The following is a 24445-nucleotide window of genomic DNA, read 5'->3' as shown; positions in this document are numbered from 1 at the left end:
AAACCCTTTGTCCAAGCCTCCCTCGCTGGAAGGACTCCCAGCAGCAGGAGGTCAGACTCGTGTCTGTGGTGGCAGCATCCATTTTGTGGAGCTGATGCTTTAGTTAACTTTAACCGGGGTTCACAGTTAAACACATGTCGTGTCCCTCTAGAAGGGTGGAATGCTAACCCCGTCGCCAGAATTGGCGAGGGGTTAGTATTCCAATTCGTATGACACCTTACTCGACATGTTTTGATAAAGCAATACCAAAGTTAGCATTTAACCGCGAGGATTATAATGCACTTAAGAGTATATAGTATGTGATATCATGGAACAGCTATTAGGACTTGGTTCCGCAAGCTGCAGACAGGCTCAGCTCATGCCAGAGCACCATCTCACACGATTCCAAGCACTCTGCCTTCAGGATTGTTAAGGCCTGCCATAGGAGTGACTGATAGGAATCTGTGTGTCCATTTTAGGGTTAGATATAGGTATACTATATCTACAGCAAAGGGTGATTACACGACTTTGCCCCAGCTGTCATGCAGCCAGTTGTGTCAAATTTAGGAGGCCAGCCAGGGGTGGCATAATACATGCTGCAGCCCCTGGCAGCCCTGGGTACACCCATGCCCTGAGTTACAGGGTCTGATAGGGTGGCCCAGTACCAATTGGAAATGTACCTAGGGTACATGGAATCCATTTTAAAGAGAGAGCAGTAGGCCTGGGGTCCTGATTGGCAGGGTCCCAGGTCGACTATGTCCAAAACCAGCTAAAACACAGGGCAAAAAGTTGGGGGCAACCATAGTCAGGATGTACCTTCCTACATTGGCCATAGCCCGTGAGTCCTTAAATCGCTCCAACGCATGGTCTGCTTTGTCGCAGAAGAGGCGACTGCCATCAAAGGGCATGTCCATAAGTGTGTTTTGGACATCCCCCGAGAAACCAGTGGTCCTCAACCAGGGGTGGCGTCAAACCGCCACCGGCGTTGTCATCGATCTGTCAGTGTGTCGGCGGTGTCTAGGCCACAACGAATCTCCCCTCTGCAACAGCCTGGGAGAGAGCTGTCCGGGCCTCCTCCGGACACTGAGGCAGCACTTGTGCCACCAGGTCCCACAGAGAGTGGGAATAACAGCCCATGAGGCATGCAGTGTTCACGGACCGCAGCATAGAACTGGTGGAAGAAAAAAATCTTCTTTCCGAACTGATCCACTTTCTGGATTCCCTAAATGGGGGGGGGGCGCGGAAGGGAAAGCAGTCGGGGAAGCAGAGGCTTGGACAAACAAGCACTCAGGGGTGGGGTGTTGGGAGAGGAAAGTGGGGTTGCCCAGAGCCGGGCCACATTCCTATCCACAGGAGCCCCTCTGGTGGGCCTAGACCAAGTGCCCAAAAGAATGCAAGAAAGTGCTTTGTTGAAGGGAAGCAGCGGCTCCACAGAAGTAGCTCCTGGCTGAAGCACTTCTGTCAGGAGGATAGTTCTGACGGCCACTGTAGGGAGCTCGTGGTGGAGGGCCACGGCTGCCCTACGCAACACAACTGCTTAACTTGCACCCTCCTCCGTAGCCACAGTAGGAGGAGATAGCATGCCAAGGTCTGGTGAGGTATCCAGACCACTGGAATCCCCAAACTCCTCTGCCCAGTTCTGTTCAGACTCGCAAGCAGCTGCGAGAGGGTCCTCAGACGCCTCCCAGTCACCCCCCCTTTCTCCTCAGGCTGGTGTACAGGCTGAAAATAAAGAGTAGGGACATGGGGATAGAAATTCCCGAGCGGCGTCGAGAACGGCATTGAGCGACGCCACGTCCACTTCGGGGCTGACGACGTCGAAGTGGTGCCAGCGGGGTCGACGTCGGTGGAGATGTTACCAGGTCAACCGGGATCCAGGCATGGATCTGGGGGGGGGGTCCTGCGGCGCCAGAGCGACGAGCAGTGAAAGTAAAGTACCACCCACGCGTAGGCCCACCTGCAGGACATGACTACCCTAAGAGGCGAGCCACGGCCGACAGGAATTCCTGTATCTGGGCCGGAGTCGCTGACCAACCCGGAAAGAGCACGTAGGCCGGCGGCGACAGTATAGGCTCCGCCGGAGGCACATGGGAGGCACACCCGCACCCTCAACTGCGTCGCGCACCGGCGAGAGGAAGTCAGAGAACAATGTTTCTTCAACATCTTGTGCTTCGCCTTACCTGACCAAGAGTGCGAAGACTTTGATCCAGAAGACCGATGGGGATGGCTCCGTGCAGGGTCCCTCGACCTTCCACGTGACCTCGATCGACGTGGAGCTGACTGCCGGACTTTCAGCAGCTTTCGGGACCGCTCCAGCAAAGTTTTCGGCGCCATGGCTTGGCAATCGGAGCACGCCCCAGGCAGAAAAGACACTTGGTGCGGGTCCGTCACAGACATCAAATGGTGACAGTCCTCGCAGGACTAAAAACCGGGCATCCTAACTGCACCTTAGGAGTCGAAGACTCGATGCAAAAATGGAGACAAAAAGTCTCAAAAAGCCGGTGTCTGTTTACAATAGTTACACCTTCATCAGGACATGTGACAATTGACTTATCTACAAATTAAAAAAAAAACAATATTTTAGATGTTGTGTTATATAAAAAATGTATATACAGTGGTACATACATGACATTTTGGACTCGTCTTTTCTGAATACCCAGTTACCTCCTTCGCTTTTTACTATACAGAGAAAGCCCTTTTACTATATAGGGAAACCTTTTAATCCCACCTTTACACACACTTTATTTAAATCAAAACGGGGGGTCGACTGAGTTGTCATGTATGTACTACTGTATATAATTTTTTTTATATAACACGACATCTAAAATATTGTTTTTTTAAAATTTTTAGATAACAAGTCAATTGTCACATGTCCTGATGAAGGTGTAACTATTGTAAACAGACACCGAAACGCCGCGTCGACTCTTTTGGACTGTTTAACGTAAAAACTTTTTATGATGATAATCACTTGATCAATGTTTTCTTTTTAATTAATTAGATTGTAACCCTAATAGGGAGGTACAATAATAAATTGTGTTAGTTGTTTTTATATCTTTGGTGGATTTGTTTATTGATTAATGTCTTGGTTTAAAGTATGATGAGTGATCTATATGCCTTTGCAACTATATTCTAATTGATATCAGGGACTCCGCTCAGACCATAATTCCCCCACACTCCGGTATATAGTCAGTATCTCGGACCTTTTTTGCAAAAAATATAAATCACACGGTCCCACTTTTTGCATTGTTCACTCCCCTCCCTGTGTACACTACCAGGGGAACCTTCCAATAATTTTGTTGTGCACCATGACCTGAGCAGAGTGGCGAGCCCGTGAGAAGTTGTTTTGGTGGAAGCTGAGGATTTCGTAATCTGAGCAGGGGTAGAAGTAGTAGAGTCTTCTTCGATCTTAGACTCTGAGACCTGTATAGAAAGGGATTCTTCCTGTCCAGCTGAAGCCTCTTCCTCCTCTTGTCGACCTAAGATGTCGGGGATATAGTTATTTGCTTGCACTGCTCTTCAAGCCCATCGATCTCCAAGAGTCTATTTAGACCGAAAAGACTTACAGGCCTTCCAAGTGTCTTCTCGATGTTCGGGCGAGAGACATAACTTGCAAACAGGATGTTGGTCTAGAATATTTGGAGTGGCACTTTGTACAGAAAAGGAACTAAGTGTGTTCCATTAGCAGGTCATTCTTGATCTTGTTCGAAATGGAGAAGTGTTGCCCGGGCGGGCGTGGCCAGTAGGTCAAAGGGACGAGTCTAAATGCTGCTACGAAAGTCTAGTATGAGATGCTTAGTATATTGATCGAAACAATACTGTTGAGATATACAACGGACTGAAGGAAACTAACTGGACCGCGATATACTACATCCGAATCAGTCGGCGGAAAAAAAACAATCTGAAGATTGCATCGGTGACCATGCGCAGTATTCCTAAGAGGAGGAGTCACACAGCTTAGTTACTCGAAAAAAACTTCTTGGAACAAAAACAACTTGTAATAATCTGAGCCCTGGATATCGGATTTACGCAACGTGTGTATCTACAGCACACATACACTCAAACTAAATACTTTTTAACCTTTCAAATGTCTATGAATCTGCTTTGCGTTTTTTTAGGGAGTTGAACCTGGGCATCTTGGGCCGTTAATGGGAACGGACTCTGGGGATGGAGACCGAAATAGAAGGGACAGGAATAGGTCACTTGCATCAGATGCCTCTCTAGAGGTTTAGTGGCCTCAGTTATAGAACTTTTAGAGAGGTGCCTGATGCTCCTGACCATGTGGGAGTATAAGATGAAGTGTTTCCGTCATAAGTGGAAGACCCCAAAGGAGACACTGATGGAGCTGGGAGCCTCTGAAGTCAAGGTCTTGACCTCAAGTGATTTGGAGGAGTGTAAGTGGTGAGGACACTGTGCCTTCAGCAGCAAAGATGTTGGGGCAAATGGTCTTAAAGACAATGCAGTGATCTTCGACTGCGATTGGGTCAGTTGGTGGGGAAAAAGTGGTTTCTCCCACTTTCTCCTTGGATCCTCTCCTCTGGTGATTTTGGCACCTTTTCCATAGATAATAATACAGAGCTGCACAACAATCAAACTTTTCACATTTCATTCAAGTTCCAAGATATTTCAAGTAAAATCTGAGTCTTCTTTGAAGGGCCTTTCTGATCTCTTCTTAACCCTCAAGTCTTCCAGCTTACCTCAAAGCCCCCTATGCTTCAGAATCCCTTTGGACATCCATTAGATGGCAGAATAATGCACAGCATGTGAATCCAGAAAAGATTCACACTGGAAAAGTGTGATTTCTGAGAGATAAATCTCAGAAAAATGTGCAAACACACCATATATGTTCCTAAAATCAATCGCAGATGTGGGAGAAAAAAAAAGGATTGTGAGGGAACTGCCATTAAACAGCATCAAGGGCTCTTAGAGCCTTAAAGCGACAGAACACTTTTTTCAATCCTTCCAATATACGCATATCTCAAATGTATTTTTAATGGGCCAGTCATCCTCCCCAATTCTTGTACCTCTGTTTTAGAAAAGTCAAAGATTCAGAAGATCTTGCCTATGACAGGCTTTCAGAAAGTGCTCAGCAACACATGACCTGTTGGATTCTTTGCCAGTTCTGCTAATTTAGTGGCATAAATAAGACATATTGCTGAAGTGTTCCATGGCCCCTGGACCTATGGTCTCTTGCGACACAAAACAAGCCAACTGGGTGTTTGTCATTAATGGCAAACGTTTGGCTGCAGTTCGGGCAGAACATGAACAACCTGCTAATTATACAAAATGGCATTAAGGAGCCTATATATCTATTCTCCAACTCAGATGAAAACAGTCATTTAAACCAGATGTTGACATTCCAGTGATGGTCGCCCTCCACCAGACCTCCTACGATCTTGCATCAACCTATTGAGGTTTTCATTCTCCCGGAAAGATCCCTTCACATACCTCTAAACCTGACCGCGGCAAACAAGAAATCTAAACTCAAGTCCAGAATTGTAGCAGTGTACACACGGACCAGGTCAACACCCTAAAAAATGTATTGAAAAAGAAATAAAAAGGGATATTTGAAACACTTCTATATCAAACGACCGACATCGAGATTCTAGAGAAGATTTCCCACGACAAAACATGACACGATGGAGGTGATCAAAGGGGTGGTTGAGAGTATGCCAAAGAGAGTCTCCCAGTAGTTTAGTTCTTCAAAGTTACAGATATGAATAGAATTTGACCAATTATTATGCTTTATCAATAGCGCAATAAAACCCTACACAGAAGAAGCTAAATATTCTAGTTTAGCACTTCTCATTTAGACACTAAAGAACGAATTTCAGAATAAAAGTTTTATTCACAATTACATTGTTTTGATTTACCTGGTGACAATATTTAGCCGGGAGTACAGAGTGGGCTACAATTTTGCAAGTTCAGTGTCTGCAAAATAGGAGTGTACTTAGTTCAAGCTTACCTCACTCTGGTAACTACCCATGAAACGATCTTCCCATTCAGGCAGAATGCAGACTGAATTCTGATCAATTACACTATCTTTGAGTAATTACATTTTAATAAAGTCAATGGAAAGGGAAATACAAAGTCAGAGCAGAGGACAAAAGAACTGCCCAGGGCAGGGTAGCAACACCTGTTCTTCTAGGACAAGACTGTACTAAACTTTAGGGTGCCTATAACAAATTACCAAATTGGACTGTTTAGAATAACAGCTTACATCAAAACCCCAAAACTATCACTGTGTGGTTTTTGAAGCCACTGAAGCTCAGAACACTCAAAGATGTTTACGCATTAATGCACAGAAGTCTACCTGAGCAGGTTTCTTCATCCCAAAGCAAAAGTACAAGGATGTAGCACCTCTAAAAACACAATGACCAACTAAAATAGCAGCCCCTGAAACTGTGCATTATTCTCCTCACAAAAGTAGAACAGAAGACCCCAGGCTATAGGATCCAAAATGTTAAAAAGACAAAGCCAATTTCGATATGGTGCCGTAAGCATTTTTAAAGCACCAAAGCAGAAATCACTTGTGTGTATTGCTGAAAGTTTTCAGTGCTTAAATGTTTTTAAAACAAATACAACATTGCCACTTGAAATAGGATGGAGCTTCCCATAAAGATTTTCAGTTCTGATATTTTCAACTTTAGTCCGTTATGTTCATCTTGCAAGAGGAGATTACCTTTCAGCAAGGACCATTGTCCATATCTTTATTAGGGTTACCATAAATATTAAAATGTATGAGTGTTCTAGAATGGTAGCCAAGAGATGGTCAGTCAAGACAGGATCCCCCTGTCCTCGCGGATATCCGGACGTAAATCAGACTGTCCTCAATGGGTTTACAATACAGGTGCTGAAACGGATTAAAGTCGCAGGAAAATAATAAAACAATACACCAGCACAGTGCAACTAAACGTGTCTCGCTGGCTCTAGAGGTCACAAATACCATCAGGCAAGCACATGGGCAGCATATCTTGAAATGAAAAACATACAATTGAGTTTGTGTTCAAACGAAATGCTGGTGCTATGCATGGACGGAATTTGCTACATCTGATTCTGTCAGAGAAATGCAAAACTTGGTTTGGTTCACAGCAGTTATCGCAAGTTAAAACAAAACAATTCTTCATCCAGCAGGGGGAGTACAAGGACTATTGCACAACTGTCTGTCACAAACAACATAGGGACAGGCACACTGGTTTGTGTGTCTGTACTGTGATGCCCCTGCAGAGCATTCAGATTTTTAGAGGTTGAGAGAAGCAATATGGAGGTGCCCAGTGACAGAGGAGCAAGGGTTGCTCAAAGGGCTCTCAAAACATCACAAGCTGGCATCCATCATGCAGATTAGGTCAATCCAGAGATGTATCCTTTATAGTAAGAGCTGACATTCATAGAAGCAAGTAGGATCATCCATGGCATATTGGGAAAATGTTTTCCACATTTCTCTGCAAGCCATCTGGACAGAAGCGAGGTCTTGAAGACGCAAAATATGTGGGCATCATATGCACATAACTTGAAACCTAAAAAAGAGAGAACAAATTAACATCCGTGGAAAATGCTACATTTCAGTACTAGATGTTCCAATAGAATGATGAAAAAATCCAAGACAAATGTATTGGTCACAGGCAGGATGTGGGGATGAGGGACACAAATGGTGAGTAAGAGAAAGTTAGCACCGTGTTTATTTTTCCAGCATCGATCATTCTAGAACCTAGTCTTTCCCTAAACATTTCCTACAAGTGTCTATCACAGTATTAATGTAGCTGACGCTTTGACCAGTTAAAATGCTAATGAGAAAATAACTTGCCTAGAGACCATTACAGTACAGTTGGAGCAAAGTTGAAATCGGACTGATGTTTGTCTCTTTGTACTGTTTCCCTCTTCAGCGTCATCAAGATAGTCAGTTTCCAGTGACAGCGTCTCGGTAAGCCTCTGGAATAATGGTAAATTGGTCATTAGGAGCGATGAGTGATCCAATAGACTAAGGTTAAGTCCTTGTGTGCCCCTCTATGGGGCATACACAAGGTCTCAGAGTGGGAAGACAGTAATATGGGGAGGAAAGTGTCAGAAGAGGCATTAAGACTGGGGCTGGTCACATGATGCCGTGCACCAAACAGCTTCACAGGAGCAACAATTGGAGTGTATGGCAGTAGCCATATTGTATTCCCCCATTTGCTTGTGGTAGGACAAATGATGTGAATTAATAACAGCCATCGCGTAGGGGGCCATCACAGTAGCAAGCAGGCACTGAAGACTTGGGGGACTGTTCCAGTGTGATTAGTCTTCTATAGAGACCTGTAGGAAAGTGCTCCTTTTTTGACATGTCCAACAGTAGGAAGGTGCCCCTATACTAATTGACAGGGAGGGGGTGATCAATGAGAACAAAAGTCAAGACCCTGTAGTTCACCTATTGATAGGTGAACTACAGGGTCTTGCCTTTTTTGACATGGTCACTCCCACTTTTTGTCATGTAATTGATATGATTTGGAATGGCAGTGCACTGGGTTCCTGCTGTCCAGGTCCCCAGTGACAGAATTATTTTCCAAAAACTGTACAATTGTGTCCCCAATTGGCAACACCTTTAGCCCTCTCTGAAAGTCCCTAGTAAATGGTACCTAGGGCCTGGGGTACTAAAGAAGTCTTCCCAAGGGCTACAGCATGAATTGTGCCATCCTAAGGCACCCCTCACCAAACTCATACAGAGCTGCCACTGCAAGCTGTGTGTTTTGGTGCAGACTAACGTGATAACACAACAAGACACACACATCCCTGTGTGCCATTTCCTCTAGCACTGCACGCAATATTTGTAAGTCACCACTACATCAGGACTCTCAGCCCTATGGCGGTGTGCTTTATATTACATGTGAGAGCATACCTGCATGAGCAGATATGCCCCTATTACTGCCAGTGCAAGTAAATAGGGAAGCCATTTTAGAACAGATGGACATCTGTGAAAAAGAGTTAACTAGCTACATGATGGCTTCACTGAAAATAGGAATGTTTGGTATCAAACATCTCGAATTAATAAACCCACATTGATCCCAGTGTTGGATTGAACAATACATGCACCCAGTGGGTACCTTAGAGGTGTCCCTGAAAACCTACTAGCCTCTGATGTGTTTATTGACTAGTGCCTGCCACCCACGACAAGTTTCTGACCTCCTAGGGTGAAAGCCTTTTGCTATCAAGAGGTCAGGAACAAAGCTTGGGGGAGAGGTGTAGTCTTTGGTACGAACTACTGATAGTTCCAACAGAATTGTGAATCCGGGTTGTCGGGCCCATGTGGAAGCAACTAGGTAACGAGGGAGTGCTGTTTGAGTTTCCGAACCACTAATGGAATGAGTGAGAGGTGAAAAAGCAAAGCTAATACCCCATACCAATTCATCCATAGTGCATTGCAATTGGACAATGGGTGTGGATGTCTGGACGCGAAGTTTAGGCATTTGGTGTTCATGTAGGTGGCAAACAGATCTATCTCTGGGAAGCCCCACATTTAAAAGAACAGGAGGAGAACTTGAGGGCGAAGTTCCCATTCGTGTATCTGCTGTTGTTGACGAGTGGGCAAATCTGCAACTTGGTTTTGTACTCCTGGAAGATGTTATTGTTAACTTCGGTTTATATAGCGCCAAATCACCTACAGGTCTCTAGGCGCTCAAGACCGATGACAGACAACAATGATTCAAAGCGTAAGAGAGGCCTACAATGCAACTATTTAAATGGGCCAAACGCCTCCCTAAATAAATGTTCTGCAAGGAGATATCTTTTGAGGTATTCCCATCTCCAGATGGTCTGAGCTAACTGAGACAGCTGTAGAGAGTGAGTCCCCCCATTTTTGTATGTAGTACATAGCTATCATGTTGTCAGTGCGAACCAGGACAGCTTTGCCTACTAGATTAAGATAAAAGGCTTTCAATGCTAAAAAAATTGCTAGCAGTTCTAGATGGTTTATGTGGAGTTATTTTGCTGCAGAGTCTTCATGCCCTGAATGGTATGTTTTCCCATATGTGCTCCCCAACCAGTGAGGGAGGAGTCTGCTGTTATCACTATCCGTGGAACGGAATTAAGAATTGGCCGTCCCTTGGAAAGGTTTTGTATGTTCCACCAAAGCAGAGAGCGATGAGCCCAGCCATCTACCAACACCAGATCTGATAACTGACCTTGAGCCTGGTTACACTGATGTGCTAAGCATTCCTGTAGGGGGCGCATTTGAAGTCTTGCATATGAAATGATTAAGATGCAAGAAGCCATCATTCTGATTAGTTGCATGAACACTCTGGCTGGTAGCGAGTGTTGAGGCTGAATCTGTGAAATTAGAGCTTGCATGTTGCAAATCCTGACTGATTTGGAGTACGCTAGAGCTTTGCGAGGGTCTATTGTGGCTCCTAGATACACTTGTGTTTTGGATGGTTATAGGTGAGGCTTACGGAGAACCTAAAGTTGTGAAGCAATTGGACAGTCCTTCGAGCATGATGTAAGCAGCTTGTGAGAAAGTGCCCTCTTTCTTGCTTGGTGTGCACCCACATTTTGCTGAATCGCTGATGTGCTTTGACGGAGTGTTCCCTGGGCTCCTGCCAATCAGGTACCCAGGGCCTGTGTGCCTTCCCTAAAAACTGCATTGAAGCCTAAACCCAATTGGCATCTCTGGCCACATGTAAGCCCCTGGTAAATGGTACCCTAGGTACCTAGGGCACTGTGACCAGAGAAGGCTCCTAAGGGCCGTAGCACTTATTGTGCCACCCTTAGGGTCCCTGTACCCTGACACACACACACACACACACACTTGGCACAGAACAAAACGAAGTACCATGTCCACAAAGCACTGCCCTGACATACATCAGTCACCCCTCTAGCTGGGTGCCCTATGCCAGTGAGGAGGGTACAGGTGCCTGAGCCCTGTACCCATACAGTACCCAGGTCCATTCCTGGGCACTGTAAGTGCAGTGCTTCCATTTAGAGTATATGGTGCTGGGAGGTTGTCATTACGAACTCCACAGCACCATAATGGCTACACTGAAGACAGAAGTTTGGTATCAAACTTCTCAGCACATTAAACCCACACTGATGCCAGTGTGGGATTAATGTAAGATGCACGACAGAGGGCATCTCAGAGATGCCCCCTGAAACTCTACCAACTACCAGTGACCTGACTGAGTGGCTGCCGAGGCTGCCACCCCCAGACATGTTTCTGGACCCCTGGGTCGAGAGCTTGCCGCTCTCGGGGGCCTGAAACAATGCACACATGGGACAAGGAGCCAAGCTTCCTTCCCCAGGATGGGCAGGGTTCACGAAGGAAAAGCTTCAAAGGCATACCGCTTTTGTGAGCCTCTCCTGACCACTTGCTGTACACAGCAACTGGTCCCCACTGGTACTACCCCCCCCACTTTGGGCGGGAGACCAAGCAGGAAAAACAAAGTGAGGAAGGATTAGTTACTTACCTGTAATCCTAGTTCTCTTCCAGGGGTATCCTCATCAATAGTCATAAGCATTAGAACAGCTGAGAGATCGAGATCTCCACGAAGGGAGCATCGGAGAGAATCACGTTCTCCTCGAAGGGAAGATCGACCGAGAAGATCGCCAGTGAGGAAGGAAAAATCTCACCACAGGAGAAGGAGAACGCCATCATCCTCCTCCTCATCTTCTTCGAGATCTTCTAAAGGGGATTACTCCCCAACGCTGGCAGACAGCCCTCGCTCCAGAGCTTCCCCGCTTGACGACGTCAACACATACCTGGAGGTTTTACAAAGGGGCACTCACAAACTTCAAATAGCTAGTTAACTCTTTTTCACAGATGTCCATCTGTTCTAAAATGGCTTGCCCTACTTGAGAATCCGCTCTGGAATCAGACTCTAGGCAATAATGCCTTGTAAAGGTATGGACTGATTTCCATGTCGCAGCCTTGCATATTTCTGACATAGGAATGTCATGTAAAAATGCTATTGTGGCTGCTTTCCCTCTAGTGGAATGAGCTTTGGGTGATTGTAACAAAGGTTTGCCAGCCAGCTGGTATGCTAGTTTGATACACGAGACAATCCATCTGGAGATGGACCTTTTGGCTGCTGCAAACCCGGTCCTCATTGAACCATAATTGACAAAGAGTTGGTCTGTCTTTCTGGTGCCCTTCGTTCTTTCTAGGTAAAACTTTAGCACCCGTTTAAGATCCAATGAGTGCAACGACCTCTCAGCTGGGGTCGATGGGTTAGGAAAGAACGAAGGAAGGGTAATCGTTTGGTTTATATGAAAATCCGATACCACTTTTGGAAGGAAAGATGGGTGAGCCCTCATTACCACTCTGTTGTGGTGAAACACAGTGTAAGGTTCCTTGGTGCAGAGTGCTTGAATCTCGCTAACCCTGCGCGCAGAGGTTATTAATTAAGAAGAAACCAAGTTGCAACAAGCACCCTCTGTGGAGTCAGAAATCAGTAATATTTCTGCATTACACATTGGTTATTTCACCACTTTTTCATCAGTTTTAGACACAAGTTCATGAGAAATAAATGGGCTTCAAAGTATGGATCCAAAACCGTACGTAGTATCTTCAAAAATCTTTATTTTAAGCACATTAAAAGTTCTCCAGCTTTGCACTGCCGACACGTGTTTCGCCCACACAGGGGCTTTTTCAAGGTTGGTAAGGAGGCGATAGTCACTTGGTGGAGATCAGTTCTAGATTTCACGAAGTGTAGGATTTTGAAGACCTTGGTAAGTCTGTTTGGAAGTATGTGTAGGAGCCGGATCTCCACTGCTCAGCACTGGTCGGACAAGTTGCCCTGATGCTGGGCCCACTGAAACTTCAGGTCCCACTGCAGAGCCCGCATCCGCCACCGGGCGTGATGCACCAGAAGGATGCAGGAAGCCATCAGTCCCAGCAGCCGCAGCGTCAACCTGACCGAAACCCGGGATAGCGGCTGAAAGATGGGAATTAAAGCCTGAATATCCCGAACCCGCCGTTCCGGAGGATAAACCCGAAACTGCGCCGAGTCCAGAACCGCTCCGATGAAAAGGAGCTTTTGAGAGGGACACAGGTGTGATTTCGGCACATTGATGGAGAACCCCAGGTCGTGCAAGAGGTCTGCCGTCATCTGAAGGTGGTGGACGACTGTCTGGGGCGAGCCCGCCTTCAACAACCAGTCGTCTAGGTAGGGGAAGACTGAAACCCCCAACCTGCGCAGATGGGCTGCGACCACCGCCATCACCTTTGTGAACACCCGTGGGGCGCTGGTAAGGCCGAAGGGAAGCACGATAAACTGAAAGTGCTCCAGGCCTACCGTGAACCGCAGGTAACGCCGGTGGGCCGGCAGGACGGGGATGTGAAAATAGGCGTCCTGCAAGTCCAACGCTACCATCCAGTCTTGTGGGTCTAGAGCAGCCAAGACCTGAGCTAACGTCAACATCTTGAACTTCTCCTTCCGGAGGAAGCCGTTGACGTTCCTTAGATCCAAGATAGGACGTAGGCCCCCCTTGTCCTTCTTGGGTACCAGAAAGTAGTGGGAATAACAACCACGCCCTACTTCTGGCCCAGGAACGCGCTCGATGGCCCCCTTGGCCAAGAGGGCCGTAACTTCCTCCTGCAGATGTGTCAAGTGGTCCCCCGACACACGGTGGTTCTGCGGTGGCATGGCTGGAGGAGAGGTCTCGAAGGGGAGGGAGTAGCCCCTTCGGACGATTTGCAGCACCCACCTGTCCGAAGTGATCGTGCGCCAGTGAGCGTGGTGATGGCGAACCCTGCCACCCACTGGCGTCACATGGGGCCGAAAGCACGGACTAGGAGGATTTTGAGGTAGATGCTGCGGGGGTAGGTGTGGTCTCACCCCGCCGTTGTCCCCGACCGCCACCACGGCGGTTTCCACGGCCGCCACCGCGTTGAAAGGATTGTTGCGGCGCGTGGCTGGCGGCGCGTGGCTGGCGGCACGTGTGGGGGCGCCCCTTCCTTGGCCACGAAAGGGACGAAACGAACCCGGTTGCTGACGCTGGGTCGAGAGACCCAAGGACTTGGCCGTGACCCTGGAGTCCTTGAAGCGTTCCAGCGCGTGGTCCGCCTTGTCACCGAACAGGTGACAGCCATCGAACGGCATGTCCATCAATGTATTCTGGACATCTGCCGAAAAATTGGCGGATCTCAGCCAGGCGTGGCGACGAATCGCCACCGTCGTTGACATAGCTCTGCCCAGCGAGTCGATCGTATCAAGACCACACCGTATCGAATATTTCGCTGCATCTCGGCCCTCAGCCACAGCCTGACCGAGTTTTGCCCGCACCTCCATGGGGCATTCTGGCAGCAGTTCCGCGACCGTATCCCACACAGAGTGGGTGTAGCGGCCCAAGAGGCAAGCGGTGTTGCAAGACCGCAGGCCCAAACTAATGGACGAGAAGACCTTCTTGCCAAATTGGTCATACCTCTTGGATTCCCGGTCGGGCGGGGCCGACGGGAATGCGGACTGGGAGGTCGAGGCCTGGATCACCAGACTCTCAGGAGTGGGGTGGGTAGACAGGAACTTGGGGTCGTGCGGACAAGGACGGTGGCGCCTGGCCACGTTCCGATCAACAGGCGCACCTGAAGCGGGCCTGGACCACGTGCCCAACAGAACGTCTGACAAGGCTTCATTAAACGGCAGCAGTGGCTCCTGTGGGCATGACTGCGGTTTGAAGACCTCGGTGAGGATGTTAGGCCTCACGGCCGCGACGGGGAGCTCAAGGTGTAAGGCCTTGGCAGCCCTCATCAGCACCACAGAATATGCAGCTCCCTCCACCGATGCCACGGAAGGAGGAGAGATCAAACCAGGGTTAGGAGAGTCGTCCAGACCACTGGCATCCCCCAAGTCACCTGTCCAGTCCGGGTCATACTGGCATTCGCGTGACAGAGGGTCCTCGGACCCCTCCCAACCTTCACCGAACTCTTCATCTTCTCCGTATTCGGAGTCAACGATGTAGACCGGCTCCTCGGGGTTTATGGGCCCCATCGGCGCCGGGCCCGGCGTCGAGCGACGCCGGTCCGGCTCGGCGTCCGGCGTCGGGGGAAGGTAAGGGGACGGCGCCGCCCGGAGCCGGCGTCGGAGCCCCGCTGCCGGCCGGAGCCGGCACCGGAGAACAGGCGCCGCGCGGGGACGGCGTCGGGGGTAACCCCGATGGTAACGGCGCCGGAGTGGCCAGAAGACCAGCCGGCGTCGATCCCGAAGGCCCTTGCGGCGCCGGGGTCGGAGCCGTCGGCGGCGCCGGGGCCGGAGCCGTCGGCGGCGCCGAGGCAGGGACACCCGAACCGCCAGGGCCCCCAGACGGTAGCACTGGGCCCGAAGGCACCGTAGGCCCCGTCGGAGAACCGAGCGCCCTCATGGCCATTAGGAACGCCTCGATCTCCTCAGGCGTCGCGCCGTGCCCAGGGACCGGAGGGTATGAGGCAGGCCGCGCCGGCGACTCTCGCGGAGCCGCGGGGTTGGGGTCACCCGAGCCCCCGGCCGCATCGCGCGAGCGTCGGGGGTACGATGACGACGCCCCGACTTCTTGTGCTTCTTACCTGATGAGCCCGACGAGTGGTGTCTACTTCCGGAACGCTCGGCGCGGCTCCGCGACCGCTCCCTCGAACTCTCTCTCGACCTCCGGCCGGACCGGGACCGCTCCCGGTCCCGACGTGGGGCCGACACCCAGAGCCCCAGTAGCTTGCGGGACCGCTCCCGCCTAGCCTTGTTGGTGAGGGCCCGGCAGTCGACGCAGGAGTCCACGTCGTGGTCGGGGCCCAGACACCGGAGACAGAGGCGGTGATGATCCGTGACCGACATCGTGCGCTCACAGTCATCACAGTGCCAGGCATCCTAACAGGCACAATAGTGAAATAACAATAGAAAAACTTGGTCAAAGACCGGAGTACTGCTCTTCAGATCTGCGTCCACTGGCGCGGAAAAAAAGAAGAACTGACGTCAGCGCGCGGAGGCGGCGTCTATATACTCCAGCGACGTCATCACGGCGCACGACGCCGACGACGGACGCGGAGCCGCAGGGGACGCCTGCAGACGACGCCTACCGACGCGCAGGGGTACTGCTACGCAAAAGTTTCCGGATCCAGACTGACGCCTGGGGATATTCTAAGGTAAGGAATCTAACACTAACGTGTTTCTTTCAGATAGAAGCGTATTTCAACCCTGATGTCGCTAAGTAAAGGAGGTATGGGAGGACTACCTCTTCTTGTCCTTTGGTTGGATCAAAGCCATGGTCCTTACACCAAATGAAAAATCTTTTCCACTTGAACGCATAAGACGCCCTCGTGGAAGGTCTCTTTGCCTCTCTTAAAATATTCATACATTCTGGAAGCAGATTTAAGTGTCCGTATTGCAAGACCTCAGGAGCCATGCACTCAGGTTCAGCGACATGAGGTTGGGATGCAGGATCCTCCCGTTCATTTTGCTTAACAGGTCTGGCCTGCACGGCAGACGTCTGTGTGGACACAGCGACAGATGCAATAGGTCTGGATACCACCATTGTCGCGGCCAATCCGGAGCAACTAGGATCATGTCCATGCTCGATCTGATGAGCTTGGCCACCACCTTCAGAATCAGTGCCAGAGGAGGAAACGCATAGGCGAACATTCCTGTCCACTCCAGCAGGAGAGCGTTCCCTTGTGTCCCTGGCCGGTGGAACCTGGACGCGAAGGCGTGGCATTTGGCGTTTTCGTCGTCCGCGAATAAATCTATGTCTGGACGACCCCAGCAACGGAAGAGTTCTTCGACTACTTCGTCGTTTAGCACCCAGTCTGGCTGATCTTCGAAGTGCCTGCTGAGTGCGTCCGCTTTTGTGTTTAGCTCGCCTGGAAGGTGTACTGCCACCACCGACAGTCCCCGAGCCAGAAGCCAGTGCCAGATTGTCTGGGCCTCCTGAGACAGAGGGTGAGATCGAGTCCCTCCCTGCTTGTTCAGATAAAACATAGTTGTAGTGTTGTCCGTCTGAACCAGGATTTTGTCCGTTGTGATTGCTGGAAGGAACGCTTTGAGCGCCAGATGAACTGCTCGAAGTTCCAGCATGTTGATGTGGTATGTCTGAAGGTTGATCGACCAGCGACCCTGAATCTGAAGATGACCCATGTGAGCACCCCAACCTTCCAGAGATGCGTCCGTTACCACAGACAGCGAAGGAAGAGGTTGCTGAAAAGGGACTCCCTGCAAGACATTCCGAGGGCGAGTCCACCACTGTATTGAGGTCAATGCTGCTTGAGATAGGATGATTCGATCCTCCCAATCTCCAGTCGCTTGGTCCCACTGATCTTCCACAGACTCTTGTAGAGGTCGCATCCTCAACCTGCCGTTTGGAATTAGGAAGATGCAGGACGCCATGGAGCCCAGTAGAGACGCTACTTCTCGCACCTTTGGACGAGGAAACTGAAGTAACTTTCCGCATTTCTGCCCCATGGAAGATAGTCTCTCCTGCGAAGGAAACGCTCTTCCTAAATTTGTGTCTAGAACTGCTCCCAGATAGTGGATAGTTTGTGTGGGATGCAGGACCGACTTTTCTGTGTTCACGTGGAGCCCAAGCCTGTGTAGTTGTTGAAGACCTAGATGACAGTCTTTGGTGGCTTGACGAGGGGACGGACTCTCCAGGAGCCAGTCGTCTAGATATGGGTACACAAAGAGACCTTTTTTGTGCAGACATGCCGCTACCACTGCCATGCACTTGGTGAACACCCTTGGTGCGGATTTTAGTCCGAAGGGAAGCACTTTGTACTGGTAATGCTTGTTCCCTACCAGAAACCTCAAGTACTTCCGATGACCTGGTGTTATAGGACTGTGGAAGTACGCGTCCTGTAAATCCACCGAACACATCCAATCTCCAATTTGTAGATGAGGACATATCTGATGAAGTGCCAGCATGCGAAACTTCTCTTTGACCACCAACTTGTTGAGGGTTCGAAGATCCAAAATCGGTCTGAACTTGTCCTCTTGGTCTCTTTTGGGGACTAGAAAATACCTTGAGTACACTCCTCTCCCCCTTTGGGATGGGGGTACCTCTTCGATTGCGTTTTTCTTTAACCCCTTCGAGGCTGATGACGAGCTGGGCTCGTCATGGTGTAGCCTCCTCAAACACTGATGACGAGCCCAGCTCGTCATGAACAATGGGTTTTTTAAAAAGTCAGCATAGAAGGAAAATCAAAGCAGCGCGCATGTGGTTAAGAGGACGCTCACCTCCCTTTTGAGGAGGTTTAGATGGTACGAGCGAGTCTTTTTTGGAGGAATCGGTTGTGGTCTCTTCCGGAAACGTAGCGCATATCCATTGCGCAGTATATTCAGCACCCACTGATCTTTTGTGATGCTGACCCACTCTGCCAGGTGTTGCGAAGCACTTCCTCCCACTGGAGTAGGTAACGGCGCCAGAGGAAGCCACTGCTCAGGCTTTGCCTCCTCTAGGCGTGGTAGAGGACTGATGATGTCCGCCTCTGCCTCATTTTCCTCCTCTGTATTGTGTCTTCCCTTGTGGCTTGTTCTGAGACCATTGAGGGGTTTGAACCCTCTGTTGGCCTCCCCGGTTCTTGTTGGTCTTGAAGCGTCGTTTGAACGGCTCTTTCTTCTTCTCCAGACCAACCGCCTTTACTGTGTCCAATTCTGTTTTCATGCGGGTCATTTCCTGATCGGCATGTTCCCCGAAGAGTGAAGATCCTGAGAAGGGCAGATTGAGGATGCGTTGCTGGGCATCTGGTTTGAGATCAGTTAAACGCAACCAAGAAGATCTCCTCGCACATACCCCATGTGAGTAGGCATGTCCTGCTAGAAGGGCGTTATCTGCAGATGAACTAATCATTTGGTTCGCCACCAAACAGCCCTCCGTCACTGTTTCCTCAAAGTCCTTCTGGTCCTCCTTGGGCAATTTCTCTTTGAATCGTTCCATAGAGCTCTATCGTACCTGCCGAGAAGTGCTGATGCACTAGAGACTTTCAGGGATGAAGCTGCTGTGCTGCACACTCTGCGTCCCCAAGAATCTTGGGTCTTGCTGTCCTTGTCAGGAGGAACTGAAGAAGAAGGAGCGACTGTGTGATTCTTCTTAGCTGAGGCTACTATAACTGAGTCCGCCGCAGGCTCTCCTTTAACAAAGATTGGATCTGAGTCGGCCGGCCTATACTTTTTCTGGATACGTGCCGGTACCGCCCTGATCGCTGCTGGCGTGAGGAAAACCTCTTTGATTGGGTCCATTATCCCTGGAACCAATGGGAGCAAAGGCCGTGAATATGATTTGTGATGAAGGGTCTCAAAAATCACAGTAGTGGAAACTTCTGGAACAGCCATTTCTATTTGAAGTTTGTGAGCGCCCCTTTGTAAAACGTCCAGGTATGTGTTGACGTCGTCAAGCGGGGAAGCTCTGGAGCGAGGGCTGTCTGCCAGCGTTGGGGAGTAATCCCCTTTAGAAGATCTCGAAGAAGATGAGGAGGAGGATGATGGCGTTCTCCTTCTCCTGTGGTGAGATTTTTCCTTCCTCACTGGCGATCTTCTCGGTCGATCTTTCCTTCGAGGAGAACGTGATTCTCTCCGATGCTCCCTTCGTGGAGATCTCGATCTCTCAGCTGTTCTAATGCTTATGACTATTGATGAGGATCCCCTGGAAGAGAAGAGAGGTGTGCCCACCTCTGCCAACTCCACCCCTAGGGTGAGCGAGGAGAGTTAAAGCACAAACTCCAGTCCACCCCATCATGAGGATGGGGTACCCAGTCAACCAGGGACAGGCTCAAGCCCCCTCCCACTGGAGAGTGGCAGAATAGGGGGTGTACCCACCCAAGGGAAGGGACCTATTGGTCCCTAACCTTTACCTACCTGTAACACCCCTAAATTTAGTATTTAGGGGCACCCTAAGCCTTTCTTCCTCAGATCTCAATTCCGAAACTACAAGAAGAACAAGAAGAAAGAAGACCTGCTGTGCAGCTGCTAACAAGAGGACGACAGCAACTGACTTGGCCCCAGCCCTACCGGCCTGTCCATCCTCGAACCTGCTCCAGTGGTCAGCAACCTCAAAAACCCCGGTGGACCCGACTACCTTGCTCTACTTAAGACTGGGACTCCCAAGAGCAGTGGTTCTGCTCAAACATCTGCAACCCCTGTCCCTGGCCTGAAACCATGGATTCTGCCCACTCTGCACCCGCCGAGCCCAGCCTAAGCTGAAGTTGACAAAGACCACAAGGACGGCCCCCGGCGACTGTGACCAAGAATCCAGCATCCAAGGGCCTCCCTCAACACTCCTGACGATGCCTGCAGCCTCAACACCAGGAAATCCTCCAACCGCAACCAGCAGAGGGTAAGATTTCCCGATGCCTTAAGACACCCCTGCACCCGGCGCCCCACGGCTCCCTGTGCCCAAATCCTGGGTGTCTACCCAATCTACAGCTCCCTAACTTACCCCTCGAAGAAGGCGGTTGCACCTGAAGAATCATCATTCCCGAACCTGCAGTCTTTGCTCGTCTCGCAGCTTTCCCATTGAAATGCACTGGGCGCCCGAAGGCCCAAAAGCACCCTGCATCCAGTAGCCCCAGTGTCGCTGGGAGTGCACCAATTGTTCTGTCTGACTTCCCCACAGCAAGTGACTAGGAGGTCCGCTCTCACAGCCGTGTGACCTGCCTGTTAGCAGTCATCAACCACAGGCCCCGTAGAGCCGATACGGAGGTCTCGGAATCATCATTGGTGGCGAGGTAGTCCGAAATACATTTACGGATTTGTGAGGCGATAGCCGGTCTCTGCAACATAGTTTCGTTAAGCCGCCACGAGCTCGGATTGTGCGAGGTTGTGGGTACGGTAAGTGTCAATTCCACCGCGTTGTGGTCAGAGAGGGCCGCTGGGACTATGGAGATGTCGGCAATGCGAGTCGTGAGTTCTGAGGAGCCTAGGAAATTATCTAAGCGCGCATAGGTGCGGTGTACATGTGAGTAGAATGTGTAATGTACTGTGTTGGGATGCATCGCCCTCCATAGGTCTACTAGGCCTCGTTCCCGTAGCCACAACCCACCCGCCTCAGACAGCGCTCCAGTGTCCCCATACCGGTGTCCGGACCTATCTTTGTGTGTGTCCATAACTAGATTGAGGTCTCCTCCGATGAGCAGGAGGGAGTTAGGGGGTTGTTGGGCTTCCGAGAGTGCGTTCTTGAGAAAGCTTTCTTGGCCAGTGTTTGGTGCGTAAATGGAGCCAACTGTCAATGTGCTGTTCCCTATAAGGAGGGTGTATGCCAGGAGGCGGCCCTTGATTTCTCCTACTTTGACCCCCACTCGGCCCCGGAAGCGTCGGGACACAAGCATAGCCACACCCGCTTTTTTAGATGGGAGTGATGAAAAAAATTGGTGGGGGAAGGCTCTGGGTCGCATCCTGTGCCAGTCTTTAGGTAGGAGATGAGTCTCCTGTAATAAGCAGATGTCTGCCTCTGAGTGTTCCAGGTACGAGATTACAGCTCTCCTCTTAATTGGGTTATTGAGGCCCTTCACATTGAGGGACAATACCTTAAGTGAAGCAGACATCGTAGAGTAGTACAGGTGTGGTATAGCGTAGCGGCATACCCATTAAAATGCGCATGGAATAATTGTCGGTGCACCAGATCTGTCGGCGTCCCTTGGCATACTGGTCCCCTCCCACATTCCCACCCCTGTCCCCCCGGCAAAACTGAACCCCAACCCGATCCCAAACAACCCTCAAACTGTCTGTCCTCCCTCTTGCCCGGAGTCAACCCTGTCCCTCCCATCCAACAATGTTTCCCTCCCTTTCCCACCCTAACCCCAACTTGTGGATCCCAACCCAAAATCATAGTCCCAGGCCTATCCAGAGTCGGTTCAGGGTTGGAGAAGTAAAGGAGACTGTGGCAGTGGCAACCCATGCAGCCCCCCGCCCCTCCCCCCCACTCAGAGAGAGTGCGTTAAGCGTGGCCCCCTGTCCGAGACACACTTAGGATTTAGTGGTAGTGTCCTTAACGACCTCTTCGATGACTGCGGCTTTGTCCTTGGCAATCGTCCCCGGGTCCGGGCGGAGGCGGTTTTTGGGCGTGCGCGTCTCTTCACTTGTTGCCAGCCTCCTTCAGATGGCTGGCTCCGGGCTGCTTGCGAGAACCCCGGAGTGGAGTCCCCGTCTGAGGTGTCGTCGGGAAGCTCGAGGCCTAGCAGGGCGCAGGTGTCCTGAAGTGAACGGAGTTGGTGCAGGGTACCCTCCCATTTGAAGATCAGGCGAAACGGGTGACCCCAGGAGTATGGCACTCCTTTGTCTCTTAGGAACGTGGTGACGATCCTGAAGTCCCTGCGCTTCTGAAGAGTGATAGCTGAGAGATCTTGAAAGAGTTCAATGGGGCTGTCTCGGAAGCGGATGGGCTGCGCCCGACGCGCGTCCCTCAGTATCCCTCTCTTTCAGGGGAAAGTCCGGGAGGAACGCCAAGATGTCCGGCGGTGGGGCAGGAGCCCGGCGGGGCAGTCCCACTCGGTGTGCTCGGTCGATGCGAATGGGGAAGTCAGCAGGTTCGTTGAGGACCGCTCGGAAGAGGTCTTGGAGATATTCCGTGACGCTATTCCCCTCCGCTTTCAATGACACTCCCCGAACCTGTATATTGTTCCGCCGAGATCGGTTCTCGAGGTCCTCCGCGTGAGCCTGGAGGCTCACCTGTTGCTCTTGAAGGCGGATAACTTCTTGCTGGAGGTGCACCAAGTCTTCACAGCGCGCATGATTAGATTCCTCCACCGCCACCACTCTTTCCCCTAAACCATCCAGGTCCCGGCGCAGTTCCTTTTGTTCACTAACCAGTTCTTGCTTTAGAGTCTGAAAGTCTTCACGCAACGTGTTGAAGAGGGTTTCCAGAAAGGACTTTGTGATAGGGGCATCTTCTGCCTCCTTGGTCGGGGTGGCTGTCTGAGTCGTTGGTGATGTGGACGCTTGGGATTTCTCAGTTTTAGAGGAATTTTTCATAAGGAGTTCAGTAATCGTCCGGCCCCCTCTACGGTTGGTATTCGACATTGTGAGCTGGTAAGAAGAACAGCCTATGTCCCAGTGGAGTTGAAGTACAGCGTCAGATTTGGGCCTGCAGTTCTAGTCTCTTGATCGCCCTGACGTTGAGCTTTGAGATGTGTGCGAGTGTTGAGTGTGTCCTACCCCCGCCGGAGGCTCGTTTTGCGCCCCCCGAATGGCAGGGGGCAGCGCAGACAAGGGCAATACACCACTGTCCGGGTGATCCACAGGACCCTCAGCACGCGCCCAAGGCGTATTCGAAGCTCAGCTCTCACCCACTCGGGCGCTATAGGCAGTTATTAGTGGGTCCGGAGGGGGATCCGGCCGTGGACAGACACCAGCTCTCCTCTCACTGGGGGCGCGATCACCAGGGCCCCCCCTCCCCCCCCCCCGAGTACCCCCAACTCCTCACCTCAAGTGTTGCCGTGTTCCGGATCGTCCACTCTACCTACGGGGTGCAGGTGCCACTCCAAGGTCCCTCACGATGGGGTGGGAGGCCCGAATCCACAGGCCGGGGCAGACCCAGAGTGTGCTCAGCAGCCACCCCGAAGCTGGACCATCATTCCCGGCCTCCGTCGAGCTCGCAGTTGCAGTCCTTAAGCTCAGGCCGGGGCCTGAGCTAAGGCGCTATTGTCTGGGGCCTAATGTAGGGCGATGTGTGCCGCAAGGGGGCTTCTCTGGAGACGGGGATCGTCTTTCGTGCTTGGTGGGCTTCTAGCGTCTGCGCGCCAACTGTCCCTTTCTGCCACGTAGGCCCAAGTAGGCCCAAGCCGGGGCCCGGCGTGTAGCGCACCCTGGCCGCAGTCCGCCTCGGGCAGGCCGGCGCCGGCCGCAGCGTCCTCCGCTCCACAGCACAGGCCCAGAGGACAGTGGACCCGCGCCGGCTCCAAGTGTGGCTCTCCGTCGGCAGCCCGGGCGGCGGAGTGCGGGATCTGTGCACTCCTTTACCGCCGGCTCCGGGGCTCGCGTAGGCTATGTTTGGGGACCACCCGGGCTCCGGCGCACTCCAGCCGCGAGGCGGGTCCTCACTTCAGGCGGTTCCCCTGCGTCCTGGGAGGCACCCCACGCTGCGGGTCGGCCCCCGATTCGCCGATGCTGCACCGCAGTGAGTTCCAGGCAATTACAGGGCCGCGGCAGGCCCCGCCAGCGCAGGGTCCGTTTCTCGGCACCTTCCCGCCAGTCAGCGGTGGCGGCGGGCACGGGTAGCCGCGGCTCCGTGGGGTCACACACCGGGGCTCCGGGTCCACTCCGAGTTGTGCAGTGCGTGGGGGGCCAATTCAGCTATTTTCAGGGGGCTATCGTGGGGGTTACAGGGGATCGGGGCGAGGAGCCCCGCGGCTACACGTCCGCCCCGGCCACCATCTTCGTACCTTTCCTGAATAGTGTTTTAAGAACAGCTTGGCCTACTGCAGCTTGCTGCTTGGCTTGAACATTAACACAATAGTGTTTAGTGAAGGTGTGTATTGTAGACCATGTTGCTGCCTTGCATATGTCCTCTAGTAGTATGTTTCATAAGAAAGCCATAGAGGCTCCTAGTTTGCTAGTGG

General features: G+C 51.2%; 1 protein-coding gene across 1 annotated transcript in view; it reads right to left on the bottom strand.

The window, feature by feature from the left end:
• Positions 1 to 5804: 5804 nt before the first annotated feature.
• MAF1 (MAF1 negative regulator of RNA polymerase III) overlaps positions 5805 to 24445 on the bottom strand; it is a 125479-nt gene continuing 106838 nt past the window's right edge. Inside the window, exon 8 of the mRNA XM_086966429.1 lies at positions 5805 to 7493. Within this exon, the coding sequence (XP_086822555.1) occupies positions 7472 to 7493 (22 nt within the window). The 3' untranslated portion in view covers positions 5805 to 7471. The remainder of the gene's footprint in view (positions 7494 to 24445) is intronic.

Source organism: Lissotriton vulgaris, chromosome 4_1, assembly GCF_964263255.1.
Source record: "Lissotriton vulgaris chromosome 4_1, aLisVul1.2, whole genome shotgun sequence".
NCBI lineage: Eukaryota > Metazoa > Chordata > Amphibia > Caudata > Salamandridae > Lissotriton > Lissotriton vulgaris.
The sequence above is the reverse complement of the archived record's forward strand: the minus strand, read 5'-3'. Positions and strand labels throughout refer to the sequence as shown.